The following is a 20539-nucleotide window of genomic DNA, read 5'->3' on the forward strand; positions in this document are numbered from 1 at the left end:
GTTAAGTCGATTGCTCCTTGTCAAAAGAGTAGATCCATGGCAGAGCTGGGCATAGAATCGAGAAACCCTGACTCCTGATTCTCTATGTATGTCACTATACTGTGCTGGATAGCTTTACCTCCCCTGGAAATACCAGGGGGATAGGTTGTTATTGCTTTTATAAGATTAAAAAATAGGTGCATTTTTTTTTAGTTGATGATAAAGTTTCAACTGCTATCTACAGTGCATTGCTAGAGAATTATAGTGGAATGCTAGGTCTATCATAGTTAAGGTTTAGACCAGCTTTCTTTTTAAAGCTCCACTTTTCTAAGTGCTCTAAAATCTGCATGGTTACTCAGAAAAGTGCTCTGCATCTTAGCCAATCAGATATCTAGAGTCTTCACTCAGCATTCCATTCAGTTTATCATACATATTCGACTCACAAGAAGGAATCGTCTGAGATGACACGGACAAAAATATCAACTTTTAAAATTAAGAGCCCCATTTTTTACTCTCACACTGCCTGGAACTACAGATGAGTATAAAGGTGTGAATACTAGTGAGCTGAGATCTAACAAGCTGAGATTTCTTTTCTTTTCTTCCTTTCTTAAGGTACGACTGTGCCCACTGTCAATATACAGTTCCACAGGTCACCCAGTGCTGTCTCTGTGGGAATCACCAGGGGACAGGGTGACAACCAAATAACAAAGGACACATATTGCCTAGCCATACTAGTGAGAGGATTTTTATATTCACATATGCGTTTTTGCCAAAAATGACATTGGAGGATATAATGATGTCATTTAATTTCCTCCATGTAATGTAATAAAAGCCTGCTTTTGCTGAAAAAGATCTTTAAGAATTTATTATCCTCAATTATTTGTATTATAATAGCAGCCAGAGCACCAATCAACTGTGGGATCGTAATATGTTAGGCCCCGTTGTACAAACACATAATGAACAACAGTGCCTGCCCCAGGGTGCTTACAAATAAAATTACATAGATGCAGAAATTACTTTAGAGTCAGTGACTGAGCAGCAAGGCAGGGAACCCAAGCAGCACAGCAGAATGTTGGTAATCATGGAGCAGATCCTTCACTTTGGGTTCAGTCTGGAACAGGGAAAAGCATTGTACTTTCTGGCATGTTCAATGTCCCATAATGAAGTCATAACAGCACCCAGGTTGACACGCCCATTTTTCATACATATGTTTGAAGCTCTTTCATCCTTTATTCGAAGAGATTGTTGGTTCTTCTGGTGAAATCATAGTGCCACTGAAATGAATGGTAAAGTTCCCATTTACATCAATAGAGCCATGATTTCACCCCCCTCTTTCTAGCCCTCTCCCTTCCATTGCGGCACACGCAAACAATGGAAAGAATGGTAACAGAGAGAAGGGAAAAGACAGTGGTTCAAGAAGGGATGTGTGTGTTTCAAGCCTCAAAGCAGCTAATTTGCCAAGGACTGAGTGGAGGAATTCTCCTTCTCAGCAGAATTCAGCCAACCCAGATCTCTAAACTAGAATTCTCTCACATAGGTTTTTTGTTTTGTTTTTTTTAAAGAGGGCTGAAAAATGTGTGATCTCCACTGTCGTGCAAGCAATGTGCAAGGTGGCTACTCCCCTTTCTTTTTATCTATGAATGGGCATCTAATGATGATGTGACATTCAATAAACTGCCTGCTTACAGGATTTTAGGTGGTCTTCACCTACAGAAATGTTATTGCAAACTGGAGCAGCTACACAGCAGGCCTGGCGGCTTTAGAGCTTTTCAGAAGAAGATCCTTCCTAACAAGAAGTCTTCAAGTAAAAGATGCTCCTCCTGGTGGACAGGTGATTCTCACTCTAATCAAGAGATCTCTGATCATGTGGATCATGGAAGTGCATGGTTCATCTTCATATGAGGCCAGTAGGATCATTGCACAGTGACACTCAGGGTGATAAGGCAGAATTAAATCTAGATGGAAAGTTCTCATGGCAAATGCAAGGGAATAGGGAAAGAGAAAGGCCATGCACAAAGGCTTGGCTTACTCTTTCCCCAAATTTTTGCCTGGATGTCATTAGGGAAAAATATTGGTCAATACTTATGGTCTACCTTCTGAATATTAATCATAATTAGTATTTGTACTCTAATAGCATTCACAATATGCTAAGTGTTGTGTACACACACAGACCCTGTCCCAAAGAGTTTACAATCTAAATTAATTAAAGTCTTCCACTTTGTGTCCCAAGGATAAGGGGATGGACAGCGAGTCTCAAACAACCTGTACAATTGTGGGGAAGTAGATTTCCTTCCCATCAGATATTTCTGCAATGATAGCAGCTTTACACTTGTGTCTGTCTCCACTAATAATTTCCACAGTGATAGCATCACAGGCATTTATTGAAGAATTGTCGGTTCCATTTGATGAAGTCCCCAAGAGACACCAGGAATAATAAAGGTCGCAGATCCAATGAACCGGTCACGGCAACCTGGCCTCTGAGCAGCTAACACAACCCTGTAGACAATTAATGCCATTCATTGGCTGTTATAGAGTCCCTCAGTATTAATGGTGTTTCAGTCAAATACTAAAAGTGAGCAAACAGCTGTTGATTCCCATCAGTGCAATGCTTTCTCTGAAAATTGTCCTGGCTTTCCCTCCTCTTGCACAGGTTGAAAGGCCCCACTGTGGCAGCACTTCCTGTCCTGGCTGTCTTGGTTCTCTTCTTGAACCACAGGCCCTGGCCTTCTCTCATATTCCCCTGTGCTATTTAGTCCTTCGTTCTCTGCAGGGCAGGCTGGATTAGCATCAGCATATTTTTCTTTGTAATGTTGGGTGTTGCCTGCAAAAGTCTCGCAGCGGTACAGGTTTTCCTCTTGCACTGGACTCCCCACATTCTCATCAGCTGTTCCAGTAGCTGTTGTCCCCTCTTGGGAGTTTTGACTAACATAGACAACAATTATATCGCCCTTAAAATTCATTACTTGTCCACTTGATATAAATGTAGAGTTACTGTTTCCAGTCACATTTCCTAGGGAAAGGGAGGGGGGAAAAGCATATATGCGTGATTAATATTTTCTGTCAGAATTTTGTCTCATGAGATGAATATTTAGCTGAGTGAATTTGATTCCTGTTATTTTCCCTCCCAGCACCAAACCTGTCATCCAAGTGTGTCCGGCTGGGATGGTAGGAAAATTTCTCCCTTTAAAACTCATCACCTGGAGGCAAGAGAGAGATCTTTTGCTATATACTCTCCCCCTCCAGCTACCTGCAGCAACCCCTTCAGGATCCTGAATTTGCTCTCAAGTACACAAACCCAGATCATAATGGAAAATGCTCCACGCATAATGTGTGTGTAAAATGCTCATTGTCTGTCTCTCTGAATATATATCTATGTCTTAGATATTTATAGATTACCAGTCACCATAGTGATTTTCAAATGATTGAAATTATTATGTAGACTATGTAGTAAGTTTAACTAAATAAAATTTGAAAGACTTAAAAAGGTTATTACCAAGCCATAGAGCATTAGATAACAGACCTTCTAGGAGTTCAATAGTGTAGAGTGTACGGATGGGGCAATCCTAGGAGCACATGAGATTATACTCTGTGACCCAGATCCTGCAATATGCTCAGTGACTTTAATGGGGCTCTGCATGGGCACAGGGATCCACCCATGTTGAGCACATTGTGGGCCTGTATCACAAAATCCTACTAGAATGATAATAGAAACCTCTTTTAAAAGGTTTGGCCATGAGGTGTGCATGCCACCATAGGTGAGTTTACACTACGAGCCCGATCCTGCTGTCATTGAAGACGATGAATAATTTTGCCATTAACTTCAATAAGAGCAGGATGAAGCCCTGAAATTTCAAAATTCCTACAAGAATTATGGGAAATGCTGGGAAGAGTTAATTTTTCCTAAGTTCAAACAAATAAAACAATAAAAACAGCTTTAGCTGAGTATTATTAGTGCGCTCTCTCTCTAAGATGTATTCTTCCTACTACAGATTACTTAATCAGTTTTTAGGGACAGCTCCTAGAGATTTTTAGAAATTCATGATGTTTCATTGGCATTTTTAATACTTTAAAATCAGCAATTTTTATAACCCCATCACTGCAGTTATTCATTAATGTTAAAGAGGAAACCACGTACAATCACTCTTTATAAAGCATGGCCTAGCCCAGAGCAACCTGGTGTTCTCAGTAAACAGTCATGTTTGTATGCCATGACTGAATTCCAGTAAATGATAATGAATTCTTACATGAGTACATCTATAACACAGTTTGGTGGCACTTAGACTTCTTTTTTTAAAAGGCTCACTTTAGCAATATTATTTACTTTAGCTAAACACCACTACACTATTTCTTTATTTCTTTCCAATTATCGTTGATTACCATGTGTGACTAAAAGTTCTCTCCTTTAGGCATTGCCTTATTTCCTGCCCGAGCTGTTTCTTTGGTGAAGGCCCAATCCAGGTGTCACAATTCCCTTCCATCAACATGATGCTGATGTTACAAATGCTGGATTTGTGGTTAGAGTAATAACCCTTAGCATTTCCGTAGTGCTTCCTACATCCAAAGTACTTCATGAACATTCACCAGTGTTTATTGGTAGAACAGCAATTTTAGCTAAACTACATGAAAGTTAAATAGAAGTCAGTTAATGCTTAGCTGAATGTGATATGGGATTCTTAACTGCTTGTTAAAGATGCCAGATTGATAGAAGAGGTGAATACTGAAATCCTCTTTCTCCAGAGAGTGGTAATGAAAGCTGTCCACTTTGCCCTACCAAATGTACATAAAACCTGGATCTAGAGGGACATTCTCCACAAGCATTCAGTCCTTTGGCAGCAACTGGCAGTCTTGGTAGAGAAACCAATCAGGATTATAGGGTTTGTTTTTTTTGTTACAATTATAATTTTTTTGTTACTGAGAATTGGAAGGTGGCCACAAGCTCGGTTTGCACAAGCCACCAAGCAGCTTTCATGTGATAATGACTGTTGGTTGCTACTGATTTGGACGGGATTTGAACTTAGAAGTAAAAGACTCTGAATCCCATTCCTAATTCTTGAGTCACTCAGGGATGAATTCTCTGAAGAAATTAGGCTCCTAACTTTTATTGAAATCAACAAAAGTTAGGAGCCTAAATAGAAAGTTAGGAGCCGAACTCCTTTGTAGCATTCAGCCCTTAATCCTCCAGAGGGGGCTTGCCTGTGACAGCAGGGGACTGGACTCGATGACCCAGACGGTCCCCTCAAATTCCGTGTCCTAGGTTCATAAAGGGCTTCTAAAAGTTCTATTTATATTCAATACTAGAGATGGGCATGAACAAACACTACAGGTTTCAATTCCTCTGAAATTTGGAGTATTATGAATTGGCACCTGAAGACTCAGATCCGTGTAACTGAACACTTTGGTTTGCAGATTTATATTTACATGCCCAAAATCTTTCAAGATAGGGCAGTTCAACTTTTTTCATATAAATTTTGAATATTGATTAGTAAAAGAGACACATATTTCCTTGGAATTTTTGTGGCAACTTCCCCCCCATTTTGAAGCTAGTTCTATTTCACAAAGCTGACATGCCACAAACTCTCAAACAGGGACAGTGCTGGGGCAAGGGGGGCGGTTGTTAGAGCTATGTCCACCCCAAAATTTGCCTTAGCCCCGTACCCATAGCTACTCCTCCAAGCGCAATGGTTAAATGTTATGATAAGCAAGGGTGGCATGGTATGGTATTACCACACTTACTTCTCCGCTGCTATTGGTGGCAGCACTGCCTTCAGAGCTGGGCAGCCAGAGAGCTGTGGCTGCTCATCGTTAGCTCAGCTCTGAAGGCAGTACCGCTGTCAGCAGTAGCGCAGAAGTAAGGATGACAATGCCATATCATGCCACCTTTACTTCTGCAGTTCTGCACTGTTGCTGGCGGCGGCACTACTTTCAGAGCTGGGCAATCAGCCAGCTGCTGCTGCTGCCGCCAGCCACCCAGCTCTGAATGCTGATGATGTTCAGGGCTGGCCTGAGGGAAAATGGCATCAGGCAAATGGCGGGGGGGGGGGGGGGGAGCTCCCCATACAGTGACCCCTCCCCCCATGACTGGGGAGCAATGGCGGCAGGAAGTGCGGGGTTGCAAAGTTTCCTGCAGCCAGGGGAGGTTCCCAGAAGTAGTTCTGATCCGGCCTCAGGAGTGGCTCTTGCAGGGGAATAGGAAGTCCTGTCCCCCACAAGCCTATACAGGACTAGCAGCTGCAGCCCGACACAATGTAAAACCCTCCAGCTGGAGTGCCCCCAGCTATGCCCCTCCCAGCTCCGGGCCCAGTTCTTGGAGGCTAAAGGAACCTTGGACTGACTATATGCATGGGGGGACGTTGACCATGGAGCCCCCCGACCAAGGCGCCCCCTCGACTATGGTGCCCTGGGCAGTCGCCCACCCCTAAGGCCAGCCCTGATGATGCTACCAATTCCTTTGCTGAAAATCACAACAATGGATGGATGGTCCTTAAGTGAATTATCTTCTTTGCGGTAAGTAGTAGCTCAGTCTTTGTACATGTGGTTTTTTTGTTTCATAATGTATGTCAGTTTTTCACCGGTTTATTGGAAACTTGAGAAACACTTGCCCCACAATGTATGTTTAAGAAATTACATCTTGATTTTTTCTGCCTGTCAAATGCGGTTTTTGTGCTTTATTGGTAGTGCTTTATTTATTTATCGGCAGTTTGTTTAGTTAAGAAACGAATTGCTTTTGTCACTTTTACAAAGACTTTGACTCATGTGGGTGCACAACAGTTAGAGCAAGAGTGAACCCCCTCCAAAAAAAATCTTTAAAATGTTTTTAATTTTCTGATTGTATGTATTTGATTGAGTTTTGATTAGGCTGGAATGGAAATATGGGCTCGATCAGCTAAGGAAAAGAGGTGTACTTAGTTTTGGTTGGTTGTTATTTATCTTGTTTTAAATAGTAGTGTGTGCATGTTGTTTTGGTTTTTTTGCGTGTGCAAATGGCTAACTTAAAAATATAACACAGTATAGTCTCTGATTTAAAGAAATTAGCTATGAGTATTATTTAACTTGTAATTTTCCCCAGCAGTTTGTGTGTTTATTGTTAATATTATTAGTATTAGCTTATTTATTTATTGGCTTAGTTTTTTTCTATTGATTTTCTGTGAATAAATATTGCACCAGTGAGTTGCCAGAGATGTAGTTTAAAATTGATCTGTCTGTCTATATTTTTATTCTCCTTTTGAGGATAACATAGATAATATACACTTTTAAGTGTGTATTGTTAAACAAATAAGTGTGTGCGCCCACAAGATGTATAGGGCAGCCCTGCAATTTTCTGTCTACCCCACCTCAGCCCCCACACCTATGTGGTTCCACTATGTCAATTTATATTGAGATACAGTTACAAAATGTGTGTTGTGTGTCTTTTTCTGTCCTAGCACTTCACAGAGGATTTCATGACTGCTTCTTATACACCCACAGCGAGTTCTGAAGCATGACTCAGAATGGAACCATTTACTAAGCCGTATTCCAGTTCACATGCACACATTGATATTCCCCTCGAAACACTGCCATTCCATAAGCAGAAAAAGAACACATGAACTGTGCCTTTTGAGTCTGATTAATTAAAAATTACTATTTTAGAACTGAGCAGCAGTCACATGTCGCTTCTGGTAAATAAATAACACAATACGCATGCTCAGGTTTCACCAGGTAGCACTACAGTATGTGAAGGCACCCGGTGGTGCTGATGCAATTAAAACTACACCGAGAGAATTAAATAGCAGACCAGATTAGACATACTTTCATTCACGTGTCAGTCCAAACTCCCCTTTCCCCCTGCTCCCCAGTCCCTAATCTCCCCTTCACTTCTGCTCACTAATATTGCTCTCTTCATTCTCCTGTCGGATTTAAGGAGAGGAGTAACACTCTGCTAGTGACAAAAAGGACTTTACCTCTGGGCATACCTCAGATGTCCCTCATTTTAGCTCCAAAGGTACCTACTTTCCACGCAAATCATGTGTAACAGAATGAGTCATATATACCAGAGGAATGAATCCTGCAGTATTTTAAGTCTCCCATGTGGATAATATATTTTTGGGCTCTCACACATTACAGCCCACATTTGGGCCTTGGCAGGTTGATATGAATGCCTCCAGGACACTACTCTAAGGTATAATATGCATTTATAGAAGGGTGATTGCCTATTATTAATATTTATATAACCATAGTACCCAGAGGCCTTCATCAAGACCAAGGTCCCATTCTGCTAGGCATCACAAAAGCATATATAAAGGCAGGGTTGCTGCCCTAAAGAGATTACAGTCCAAAACTACTAGTGACACATGAAAGGTGGGAAGACAGAAATATACATATATAGCTTCTGTACACCCCCCCCCCAATAATGTAAATTGATCAACTGAACAACATCTGCCCCTCAGAGCCAACATAAATAGATGATTTCTTGTATCATCGTAGCAGATGTGGGTAGGGTGACCAGATGTCATGATTTTATAGGGACTTTGTCTTATATAAGTGCCTATCACCCCTTCCACCCCATCCCAATTTTTTATACAGTACTTACTAATCTGTTCATCCTAGATGTGGGTACTGAAGAGAAGTTTGAGGCAGGAGTGTGTAGTGGTTCTTAAGGAATCCGTTCAGAAAGGGTCACTACTGGGGGACAGGTGTTAGCCCCTAAGTCATTCTTTACCTTATTTTTTCTTGTTTGTCATTTGGATATTTAAGAATATACTAAATAACTGAGTTCCAGAATTATTAAGAAGACAGGAGTGAGTGTGTGGACAGAACAACAGTGTGCAACAAATTATTTTAAAGTTCATTTTGACATGTTAAAAATAATAAAGAGAAAGAGTTAAAGAAACCGAAAATTGGGCCTGTCTTTATTTGTCAGTCATAATGGGGTTTAACTGCAAACTTCATTCTTCTGATTGGTGTTTAACTGAGAACTTCATGATAGGAGATGTAAGTTGCAATGAATTCACTTTGTTCCACCATCAAAATATTTAGACAACAGCATAAACTGTCTGGGCTCTGAAGTGGGAGCCAGAGGATGGAGGTTTCCTTACTGGGTGGAGAATAACCACTGGCACCAGCATGAAACCTCATTGGGTCTAGACCATTTCCAGAGTCCAATAGAAAACAAATGTCCTGGCTTTTTTATCCTGGTCACTGAAAGCAGCTGCAAGGCAAATAAATAATAAAAAAAAAAAGCTTCATTTTATTAATCTCTCCTTCCTCCAAACCATGCCCTCCAGTGAGATTCAAAGTAAAAGAATACTGGGAAAGTACAAAGGATAATCCTATATGATAGTATGAAGAGGGAGCCTGCTGGAGGGATTGCTTACCTGATGCTTGTGGGAGGTCTGAAGTGCTACAATTTGTCCCAGAAGTGCTTCCGCTTGTGTTCTGGTACTTTGTGTCAGTACCTTCAGAGGGAGTATCTTCAGTGCCAGGATCGCTTGCTAAAGTACTCTGACCCACAGAAGGAAAGTCCAAGCCACAGGTGCACTGTGGATAAAGTCCATTTTCCGGTGAGGCTGTGATATAGTCAATTGCTGCACAAAGGGGTTCGCTCCACTTCCTAGGAGATTCCCTAGATGAAACCCCACAGCCCACGCAGTTGTTCACTGACTCAGGGTTCACTGGGAAGCGATCTGTGTCCTTTCTCTCTGTCTCCTTCATATGACTACAAGTGCAAGATTTCTGTAGGTATTTGTCTGAGGAGACATGGATGCAGTCCATTCCACATAAAGGATCAGAGCTATAGGAGCCTGCTAAATCCACCATGCTCTCAGTTCCTGTGAAGCACTGACTTAAGCTGTCATTCTCCCCCACCTCCAGTGGCTCTGAAAACGGTGACACGGATTTACTGTCAGGCCGACTCAATAAATGTAAATAACCATGGGCATGGGGAGCTCTATCTACATATTCATCTTCCATGGGAATCTGCCTGAAGTGGTCATCCTCAGACTCTGTTGCTAAAGACAATGTTGGGATGTTCTCTCCCAATTCATAGTGCATTGTATCTGGGCTGCCTTTTCCATGGAGATTGTGCCCATTTGGGCAACCCATGTCTTCAGAAAAAACATAATAATCAAGGGCTAGCAAACATATTCCTTCAGAAGGCTGAGGACTCGCAGTGTTCACCATGTTTGTATTAACAAATGGCTCTCTGGGGGATTCCTAAACAAAATCCAAAAGAAAAAAATGTTTAATAAACAGGTCATCAGAATATTATTTTTCTTAGAAGAGCAGAAATGATATTTAGAGAATTTAATATTCTTGCATTGTAGTTGCTGACTTAGAGCAGCACCACCTACATTTTTGACCCATAAAATGTAATTCTGCTTGGATATGTAACAAGGATCTTACTGGACAGGTCTGCTCCTTGTGTGTATTCAGAGTCAAATCTGCTCCCGTGAGTGACAAAAATAAATTTTTAACTGGTTATTGCTCCTGTTGGCTCTAAAGAGCCAAAACAGCTAAGATAGAGTGAGTTAGATTCTATTCTTCCATCTGTCTCATTGACAGAATTGTTACTAAGGTCCAATCAGTCACACCTGAGCAAGCCCATTGAAGGCAATGAGGTTTGCACAGACAACACTGAGGGCAGAAGCTTTATTAATGGTGGTGATGCGTGAAGAAGGAAGAATCCAGGTTGGCTTACAGAACTCAGGGTGAGCTTGCAAGGCAGAGAGTTCAAAAAACATTTACTTGTGAACTGAGCATGCGTGACCTGGAAATTGTTGAGACAATAAACATGGAAATCCATGATGTCATTTTTACAGTCACTTTTCAGAGCAACGCTACACTTTAAAGCACAAGAGGTTTTCTTCTCAATAATGGGCTATTCTTTAAAGTTTGATGCCCAGATCTAACCTATACTAGATTTGAAATCCTCTAAATTCTAAGAGCCAAATTCTCTTCTTTGTGTGAAACTCCACTGAAGTCAATGTAGCAGTGACCATTTTCCTCAGCAAAGGATTTGACCTTAAATGCTCTCCTTCATTTTTATAAAGGAAGGGCTGATTCTTCTCTTAATTACACCAGTTTTACACACCTTCAATTCCTCCATTTTTTCATTTGACTACTTTCTACAATGAGCGTAAAAATGGCATTTACAGGAATTTTCCTGGGATTACCCAATGATTAAAAAGCCCTAGTACATTAGAACAATAAACAATTAACTGAGCACTTCTTAGAAATGACACCAAGAGCTTAAAATAAAAAGGAATATAAGGCAAATAGTCCCTAGCGTTCAGAAATGGAAAAGAATAGCTATTTATGAAGAATGCAAAGAGAGGTCCTTATCTTCTAGCTATGTAGAGTGGGGGAAAAGAATTCAAATGGTATGCCATTTGAATTCACAGAGTCAATGGGCCCAATTCTGCTGTCAGTTTACCTTGAGTGTCACTCTCATAGGAGTTACACTTGTGTAACTTAGAGCAAAACTTGGCTCATTGTCTACAGGAATTAAAGGCAGAATGCTATCAGTTCTCTGTCCTTTGTTGCAACTACCTGATCACCTACTAGTGTCTTTCCTTAGGTGGTACAATAGTTACTGAATGGTGGGAGAGAAATCTGTGGACTCATTTGTCTGTACTAAGTGTCGAGGCTGCCATGAAGGTCAGGAAAGGAATTAACAAAGCATAACCAGAGTGAAAAATTTAGAACATTAGAGTTTACCTTCGTCCCTTTTATTTGGCTGCATACTTCATTAGCCCAGTGCTGTAGATCTACTGTAGGGGAAACAAAATAATAGCTATAGTGTTTAGCAGGCTTTCTTAAATCAATCAGAGATCAAATAATATAGTTATCCATAATCTCCTACATTAAATTATACCTAACTGTCCAGATTGTTTTTATTGACTCTGCTCAAAAGACCAAGCGACTGTCTAGTTGAGCATTCATTATAACTTGAATTGGATACATCCTTATGGAACAAATGTCTATGAGGTCTTAAAATAGAATGTGGTTAAGCTATGTTCCACATCAAATGGGACTTTATTCCTGGTCACGTGTCAACGAGTTATGACTGGCCTCAAATCGACCCAGTCGCAACCATACAATTGGTTAGTCTATTTCAAGAGGTGTCACATGAATGGCCCAAATAGCAATGAGGAGACCAAAGGGGGAACCCCCTCCCGCGCCCGCATACACACCCCGAAACCACCACAGGATGGCAGTTTTGAATATAGTCTGTTCCGCTTAATCGGAATGTGTTTAATTGGGAAATGTACTAAATTAAAACATCTCTGAAGGAAAAGGCTTAAACCTAGTGAGGCTTTATAACAGTGACTGCTGCTTTATGGGGACTGTAATGATAGTTTATGGGGATTTTGTAGTGTTAGGCCGTATGTGCTTTTTAATATCATGCTGGTTCTCCGTGTTTGTAGAACAACTGAAACATATATCAAGTAGGTAGCCACTGCCTGGTCTTGGTCATTAGTTTGTTCCATTCAGGCCAAGTACACACACGTAGTATACACTCCACTGTAGATACTGGCCTGCAGAAACTGGGAGGAGGCACTAACCTGATGGGGCTCTACAGAGCCCCGACAGCAGTTTTGTTATTTAAGTGGTATCATCTGTCAGTCTGGAATTTCTCTTAAAGGGCATGAAAGGCCACTCACTGGAGGGGGCTGCAGAGTGATGGAAATCCAGATTAAGAGGATTCCACTATAACCTCCGCTGAATCGAAAATGTTTGGTTACTCTTAGGGTGACAGGAGTTTAGTGTGGAAGTGGTAGCCAACTTATAAAACACTACTTAAAAGTTTATTTAAACAATGCAGGAGAAGAATGGCACAAAAATTCCAGGCAGGTAGGACTGAGGAAATGAAAGGGGAAAAGGACAGATGAGAAAAAGATTTCCATGAGGAGGAAGTAAATGCAAAAGGAGTAATAACAGTTTGCACAAATCAACTAATGCATAGAGGTTAAAATGAGTTTCTGCAGATGCATCAGCATCCATGCAGCAATCGCTGCAGCATTTCCCCCATGTTAATAATATTTAATGCCATTGATAATACATGAAAATCACATTTATCCATTATTACAGAAATAGTGTATCAAAATGTTGACCCTAGTCCAAACAATAAGCTTAATCATATTCTCAGATATGTGATTGTACTCGTGGCATGCTGTGACAGTTTTAGTAAGGCAGTCCAAAATTGCATCTTCCATTAGTGTAACCTCACACATATGGTGTGAGGTCACATTGTGCAAAAGACACCATTTTGTTTTAAAACTGAATCCTCCATGGGGTCTGAACAGAATAGTCCTGGGGGCAGATCTGGTCCACAGGCTGCCAGTTGGATAAAGCACAGCTGTCAGGCATGCAGGCCACACAATACATGCCTTGCATGCATAAACAACACTCCACTGGACTGTACATTAGCTAAGATCTAATTTTGACAAACCAGTTACTTCACGATAGCTGATTTGACAGGGTACCAGAGCGATAAGCCTAATACATTTCTGGCCTAGAGAAAGGGAATCCAAAGTTCTGCTTTGTGCCAGCTAAAATACATAAACTGTAGAGCATATAATTTTCCAAACAATGCATGTGTTTTTAACCTGAGTCCCACTAAATTCAAATCACACAGTTTAAACCTCTACCCATTAAAATACAGATTTCACATTAAGTTGAATTCCATTAAAAATCATTAGCCATAATGTACCTGTCAGTGCTTTTCCCTTATTTTTATAACATACAATAAGTATGATAATGCTGGTTAATATCACAAAGAGGACTGGAACAGTCAGAACATACAAGACCTTGTTTGTTTCTGTAGGATGAAAAAAAAATCACATCAGTGCGCAGCTTATACTTAGCAATGATACGATCCTTGCTTACTTTTCTTACTTGGATGCAGTAAGATTTTTCCACTTGAACTTAGATTTCTAAAAGAACCCCGATAGCTTTATAACACATCATGTTGAGTAACAAGGAGCCTGATCAAGCCCATGCTTTACAATACTATCTTTAAAAGAACTACTGATTTAAACTCTGAAGACAGACCAATACAGGCATGCCCAAATTTTGCTCAGTTGAAGGGTTCATGTGTAAGCTGCCAGGAGCCCAAGAGCTACACTTGATTTGCTTGAAAAGGCTCTGAAAGTAGTCTCTATGAGCTGTTGTACAGGCCCCAGCATGCCAGACTTAGCCTTCGGTTCAGATCATGATGGCTCACAGCATGCTGAAACATGTAGTCTCGCTGGGGCAGCACATCCACATTAAAGATAAAAAGTGCAATGGGCCTCATTATCAGACATCAAGGGCTGCCTTTGACTGACACTATATCCATCGCTAGCAACAGTGCACAGACAGAAGTCGTAGCTTTTTTAAAAAATAGTTAAAAATGAGAAGAATGCAAAAAAGTCAGAACTGCAACTCTGATGGTAGTTAATGGGTATTATAATAACAATCTCATCTGATACGTAATTTCAATAAAAAGTATAAAGCTGTATACAGTACTGAACATAGACTGTAGTTGTGATTTCTCACAAGGAACTTCAATTCGGAATGGCATAAAATAATCTTTAATATCAAAATATTTTGAGGCGGATTTTCAAAAAAGGCTCAGAATTGGCCCAACTGCTTCCTTTAAAGCCAGCTTCAGTGGGAACAGAGTTATGCCAGCACTGAGCTCTTTTGAAAATCCTACCCTATACGTTCTGATGGACAATTATGTATGATGAAATATACCATCTTGTGGTTGTACAGACATCGTAGGCTTCACGCAAACTGCATCTGACCGATCAGTCCCAGGAACTCCTTCTGCAGTTCCCAGAGCTGTGCAGCTACAAAAATAAAGAAAAAAAATGCTGGATGATCATGCAGAGAGCTGGCAATGACACCTACATTTAGGTTGCCTAACACTTTCCATTAAAGAGATTCTCGGAGCCTTTAATTTTTAATAATCTCTACCACCTCCATTGTTTTCTTTTGAAATTTGGCAGGCAGAAAGCCCTCAACATAAAGATTTTCTTTGTCCCATAAAATTCTATTGAGGTTTTGTGGATTTATAAACAGTTAACAGCCACTATGGCTTTTCCTCGGCTTGTGTTCCTCAGGAAAATTGTGTCAGCTTGCTGGAATAAAAGGAACATTCTAAAGTGCCAGGCCCCAGCCTCAACGTGGCCCTGCACTGGGAACATGTGGGAGCTGCTGGAGCAGCTATAGTGATGGGATGGGGTGTAAGCCAACTTTTGACTCCACACACTGGACTTGGTGCATGGCTCTGGGATCCCAACTCCCTTTCCAGTACCCTGGGCCAGGAGGAGTGGGAGTAGGAGAACTGAGGCCAGACTCCTCCCTGCTACTACTTGAGTTACAGGACTAACTCTATTAGCGAGCAGCAGGAGAAGACTGTTCTCACACAGGGGGGAATGGGCCACCGACACCAAGTACTGAGTCCAGGAGTGGTCGGGGAAGCCTGGCCTAGCCTGACTCTCTCTCTCTCTCTTTCCCCTGCCCTGGAAGTAGGGGGTTGTGCCCCAGGTGGTGCTCAAGAGGGGGGAAATGGAGGAGTGACTCAGTACTTGGTGTCGGTGGCCCATTCCCCCTGTGTGAGAACAGTCTTCTCCTGCTGCTCGCTAATAGAGTTAGTCCTGTAACTCAAGTAGTAGCAGTCAGTGTTGAAGGTTCAGGGTTCAAAGGTTGTTGATCACATGCTATGAGGGGTTGTTACAGTTGTACATAGCGGAATTAGTTATTTTTCTTTTTTAAAAATTAGGAAATAACATATTTAAAAATTAGATTACAAGAGCCTTTCTTAGGGTGCAAAGTCAAACACTCAAAAGGTAGGAAATGCCAGATTTACATTTGCCTGTGGAGCATTAATTCAGCCCCCTTGTGCATATGAATTATGATACCCTCTTTAATTGCATAATCACATGCTATATTTTCCACAGGATCCAGGCCTCACTCAGTGCACAGGTTAGATGAACAAGGGAGACAGAATTAAGGATGCACAGACAAATGCAAATCTGGTATTTCCTATCTTTTGGGTGCTACACTTTGCAATCTAAACACAATTCTTTTAATGTAGGGTTTTTTTGTATGTATTGCAGTGTGTGTTATGTAATGGTATGATCACATACATATCCATCTAAAGGGCATTATCTGCTTTCACTTCGTATTTTAGTCATTACGAAAGACTGCCCTATTTGCTCTATAGTTTTAAATTTGTATTTCTAATTTATATTTTAAACACATAGCATCTTCACTAGTTTGGTCCCTGTTATGGTAAAGCAAGTCTCTTGGTTATATTATATTTTGCTTAATTGTGTAGCATATCCCAGCAAGGTGCCACCCCTGAATTACTTTATGTCTACCAAACCCAGAGGCACACAGAAGAGGGTATTGGGAATGCAAGTGATGCTATGTACAGCTGAACTGCTTCATCTTTATGAGAGGTTAAATCTGAAGAAAAGAAAGAGCAATGAATGGGGAAAATAAGACAGAGAACAGACAGAAGGCTGCAGAGAAGGAAGGATGGGCCAGATGACTCCCAGGAGGTATAACAGTAGTCACTGTAGTCAGTGGACACTGCTCCTACCATGTGATAGGGTTGGTCTTTATAACCTAGATTCATGTCAGGTCACAGGAAACGAACATCCATTTCTTATCATAGCTTGTGTGTGTTCATGTCCTTATTAGATCAAAACTGATGAAAACAGGAGGAGAAATGAGGAACAGAGGAGACAAAGAGAAAAGCAGAATTAGGAAACAAGAGGGAAGAAAAAGAAAGAGCAAGTGCAAGCGAAAGCAAAATAGAGACAGAAAACTCCGTCAGACAGAAGACAGTGCTCTCAAAAAAGCCATTACAGGCATAAGGAAGTGGCAAGGACAAGAGGGAAGAAAGAGCTGAATCAGGTACAAGGTGAGAAATGTATAAAAAGTGACCAAGGGCAAGAAGAGGGACACAAACTGAACAGAATGCTCTAGCTCAACAGTTTTGTTGCAATTCACTTCCCTTGTTTTTCCCTGGTGAGGATCAAGCTCTGATGTGAGAATTCCCATATTTAAATCTGCTCTGGCAATGCTGCTGATCAGTGTGCTACAAAGAGAGAAGCTCCCTGACAGTCCGTTGAATGTTCCATTCTTCAGCTGAAAAATCAATTTGGCCAGGCCTCTTACAGCTTTGTGGTTATCTCACAGTTATGTTATAGGAGAGGTGCACTTACTTGGTCCAGGATTTACACTCATCGGTGGATGAAGAAATGTCTGAAAAGTACCCCCAACGGCATGGTGCACACACCGTATCCTTGTCTTGTTGCACTGTGGTAGAGGAAACAAACAGCATAACTGAGCAACTGTAATTTCACCTCAGACTTGGAGAAGATTTTTTCCCCCTGAAAATCCATCCATGACGAGGGAGATCTTACTTTATATTAAAGGAGGCAACTGGAGTTAAATCTGAGCAGAAAGTAGTGGTAAATGAGGTCTATATAGAGTCAAATCGAGAAACAAAGAAATGACAGGAGCTATTTGCACAGCTATGATGAAAAAACAGTGTGAGGAGCTAACTCCATTGTAATTACCAGTCTTGTGTTAATGCAGTTACATTAATTATGTCAGTAACTTATACCACCACTATTACAGAGCCACAGTGGGGACTCCATAATTATGGTGGGTGTTCACAATACGAGCTATTGTGGAGAAGAAATCATTGTGTTGAGTCCAGATGCAGCACTTACTTCTCCAGCAGTCAGTCCTGTACGATTTTTATGTTGTTCCTGCCACTTGGAATGGTTTCCTTTCTTACCAATGTCCAGTATAGACCTGATTATGACCCCCTCTGATTTCCACTCCCGAAAAGCAAATGAACAAACCAACCAACCCACCTCCTTTTAGCCTGAAATTTCACAGCTAGTCTGATGTCAGAGGTGATTTGTTTTTGTCACATCTGAAGTAAATCCATGAAACTGCTTGAGTTGTAATACATACAAAACTACTACTCTGTTAATTTTCTAAAGGTGTTCATAATTTTTACCTCTGCCTAATGCTATAAAATTGAACTTAGCATGGTTCATTCAGTTCAACTTAACCCGAACACTGAGATCACAATGAGAGCACATGCATGGAGATGCTTTTGTGAATATTGGAGTTACAATTTTTAAAGTTAATCAGAGTCAAATTCCTTAGCATTCAGAGAGCAGTGAAGTCTCCCATGACAATTACAGAATTCATGATAAAACTTGCCAGGTCCACCTCAACTAAGAGATTTTAGTCAAAATAAAAATTCTCAAGTCTCTTCCTTATTTTGGGGAAGTTCTATGGCTTGTGTTACTCAGGAGGTTACAAGAGATGATCACAATGGTCCCTCTGACCCTGGAATCTCTGACTCTATGAAAGGTAGCCTTCAAAACGTAAACAGATCGTGAAGGTTGTACATCAGTTATTATACCTACAACACACCTCTCCCACTCACGTTGGCCTGAGATCCCAATCAACCCTTTCTTTAAAGGCTGGGACTCCATTCCTCTAGATGTCCACACTACATATCTTACCAGGATGCTGAACGCCAAACCCTGGAGCACATTTTGTATTTCGCAGACAGTAATCACAGTCTTCGTTACAGTGGTATCCCAGTGTACAAGCACATTGTCGCTGGAACGTGCTATTTCCTGGATTCACTTCTATTAAACCTTTCCCTAAATGAGAAAGCAGATGAAAGTAAAAATCTCTCCTTCAACATGATTTGGGATGGCCAGGCTCACTCCCCCATGTCCATACTGCTTGCGTGTCAGATGCAGAATTATTCTTGTTAGGCATCACATTAATATTTGAAGAGCATGGTAGACACCTTGTTCGTATGAGATGCTTCACTGTTTAGAATCATAAAGTGACATCATTTTTATTGACTTCAGTTGGAGCTGAATTGAGCCTTTACACTGCGGAAACAAACAGACTCAAGAATTGTGTGCACCTTATGCTGGGAAGGAGCGGGAGGAAGAATCTCTATGTGCTCACCCATAATACTGTAGCACACTGCATTGAAGGTTCACTAGTGGTGGCATAAGGATTATGGCTGAGATTTTCAAAAGAGCCTGGGGGGGATTGAAATTTACTGGGAGTTGGGCACGCACCTAACTCTCTTAAGGTCCTTTGAAAATCCCTCTCTCAATTATTATTTTGGTGAACTAAACATAAGTTCTAGATCAGGGATAGTCAATTATTTTTGTCAAGGTCCAAATTTCTTGATCAATGTATAGTCAAGGTCCAGACTCTCGAGAAAATAATAAGAAAACCCCAATAATGATAATAAGTAGTAAATAAAAAGATTTCAGGGTGTGTCCAAAAGCGTCTGGTGGTTGGGATTTGCCCCTTAGTCTGCCTATTGACTACCCCTGTTCTACCTCTGTTCCACTCACCCATCCTCGCACTTCAATTGTTTGGACTCAAAGGTATGAAATGCCTCAGTATGAACAACTCACCCTCATCACATATTTTGTGTAGTAAACATTTGTCTTCTTCATTCCAGACATCCATATATTCGTTTGGGCCGCAAGACTGGCACACAGTCTCAGAAGTGGCAGTGCATTTGGCAGATATGTACTTTCCTGAACAAAGAGGAAAAAAAACATGGTCACTTATCAGTCACTGATACTCTCTAAAGATAATAGACCAAATTTAGCCCATGTGTTACTTGACTGATGCCACTGGATTTAGGAAGGTTTTTGCCTATTGTTATCCCAGTTCCTCACTCTGGCCTCAATTTAGCAAGGCATTTAAGCACCTGAGTGACTTTAAGCACACGAATAGTCTCACTGAAATCAGTGAGAGTCATATTACTGTGTGTCTCCAGCACTGAAAAATCTCAAACAAACCTGGTATCTTGTGCATCTTTTGTTGAAGTCAGTGGTATAGGCTGGGGACTACGCACATACTTTCAATTATGCATATTCTTAAAGCTCTGCTAGGAGTTGTGCAAATAGACTCATGGATAGGGCCAATCAGAGGGGGAGCCAGGAGAGCCATTTGGCTTGGGCCTCAAGCTCAAAGGGGGCCTCAAATTTAGACACTTGTTAATTTTTTGGCATTTGATAAGTTTCGCAACTTGTTTTTATATGCATCCCTATCGGACCAGAAAAGCATTTGTTAAAAAATAGATGTATATTCAAATTGTTTTTATGTGTCGTCATTTTTTATTTTTATTATGGCTAGGGGCCTCAAAAGCTGGAAGTGGCCCAGGCCTCTCTGGACCTCTGAGAGGGCCTACTCATGGACTAAAAAGGGCAAAATGACTGAGTGACCCCATACTAATATCATAAAGAAGATTTTCATTTTTAGAATATAAGAGCACTAGAATATATTTACCTGGCTCACACTTTGTGCAGCACCGTCCAGAATACTCATAGTGTTGCTCACTCTCACAGGCTGGAGAGATTTGTAGTGATAACTGGGAAACAGAACGAGAAAAACAATACCTTGAGAGTTATTCATGAGATAGTTTTAGAAAATCCTACTCATGCTTCTGATAAGTGGAAGGAAAGCTCCACTAATTAGTTACAACACTTCACATTGCAAAATAGTAAATATTACG

The 20539-nt window shown here is 40.9% G+C and overlaps 1 protein-coding gene across 3 annotated transcripts in view; it reads right to left on the bottom strand.

Annotated features, from left to right (window-relative positions):
- Positions 1–827: 827 nt before the first annotated feature.
- TNFRSF11A (TNF receptor superfamily member 11a) overlaps positions 828–20539 on the bottom strand; it is a 37126-nt gene continuing 17414 nt past the window's right edge. For 2 of the 3 annotated variants that reach the window (XM_038391006.2, XM_043508420.1), the window contains exons 2-10: positions 20314–20395; positions 19431–19556; positions 18504–18647; positions 17178–17271; positions 14695–14789; positions 13667–13774; positions 11671–11723; positions 9330–10167; positions 828–2989 (exon numbers count right to left, since the gene is read on the bottom strand). In XM_038391006.2, coding sequence (XP_038246934.1) covers positions 2577–2989; positions 9330–10167; positions 11671–11723; positions 13667–13774; positions 14695–14789; positions 17178–17271; positions 18504–18647; positions 19431–19556; positions 20314–20395 — 1953 coding nt within the window. In that variant the 3' untranslated portion in view covers positions 828–2576. The remainder of the gene's footprint in view (positions 2990–9329; positions 10168–11670; positions 11724–13666; positions 13775–14694; positions 14790–17177; positions 17272–18503; positions 18648–19430; positions 19557–20313; positions 20396–20539) is intronic. The other variant, XM_043508419.1, reaches the window with a different exon arrangement.

The sequence above is a fragment of the Dermochelys coriacea genome, chromosome 2 (assembly GCF_009764565.3).
Source record: "Dermochelys coriacea isolate rDerCor1 chromosome 2, rDerCor1.pri.v4, whole genome shotgun sequence".
In the NCBI taxonomy this organism is placed as follows: domain Eukaryota; kingdom Metazoa; phylum Chordata; order Testudines; family Dermochelyidae; genus Dermochelys; species Dermochelys coriacea.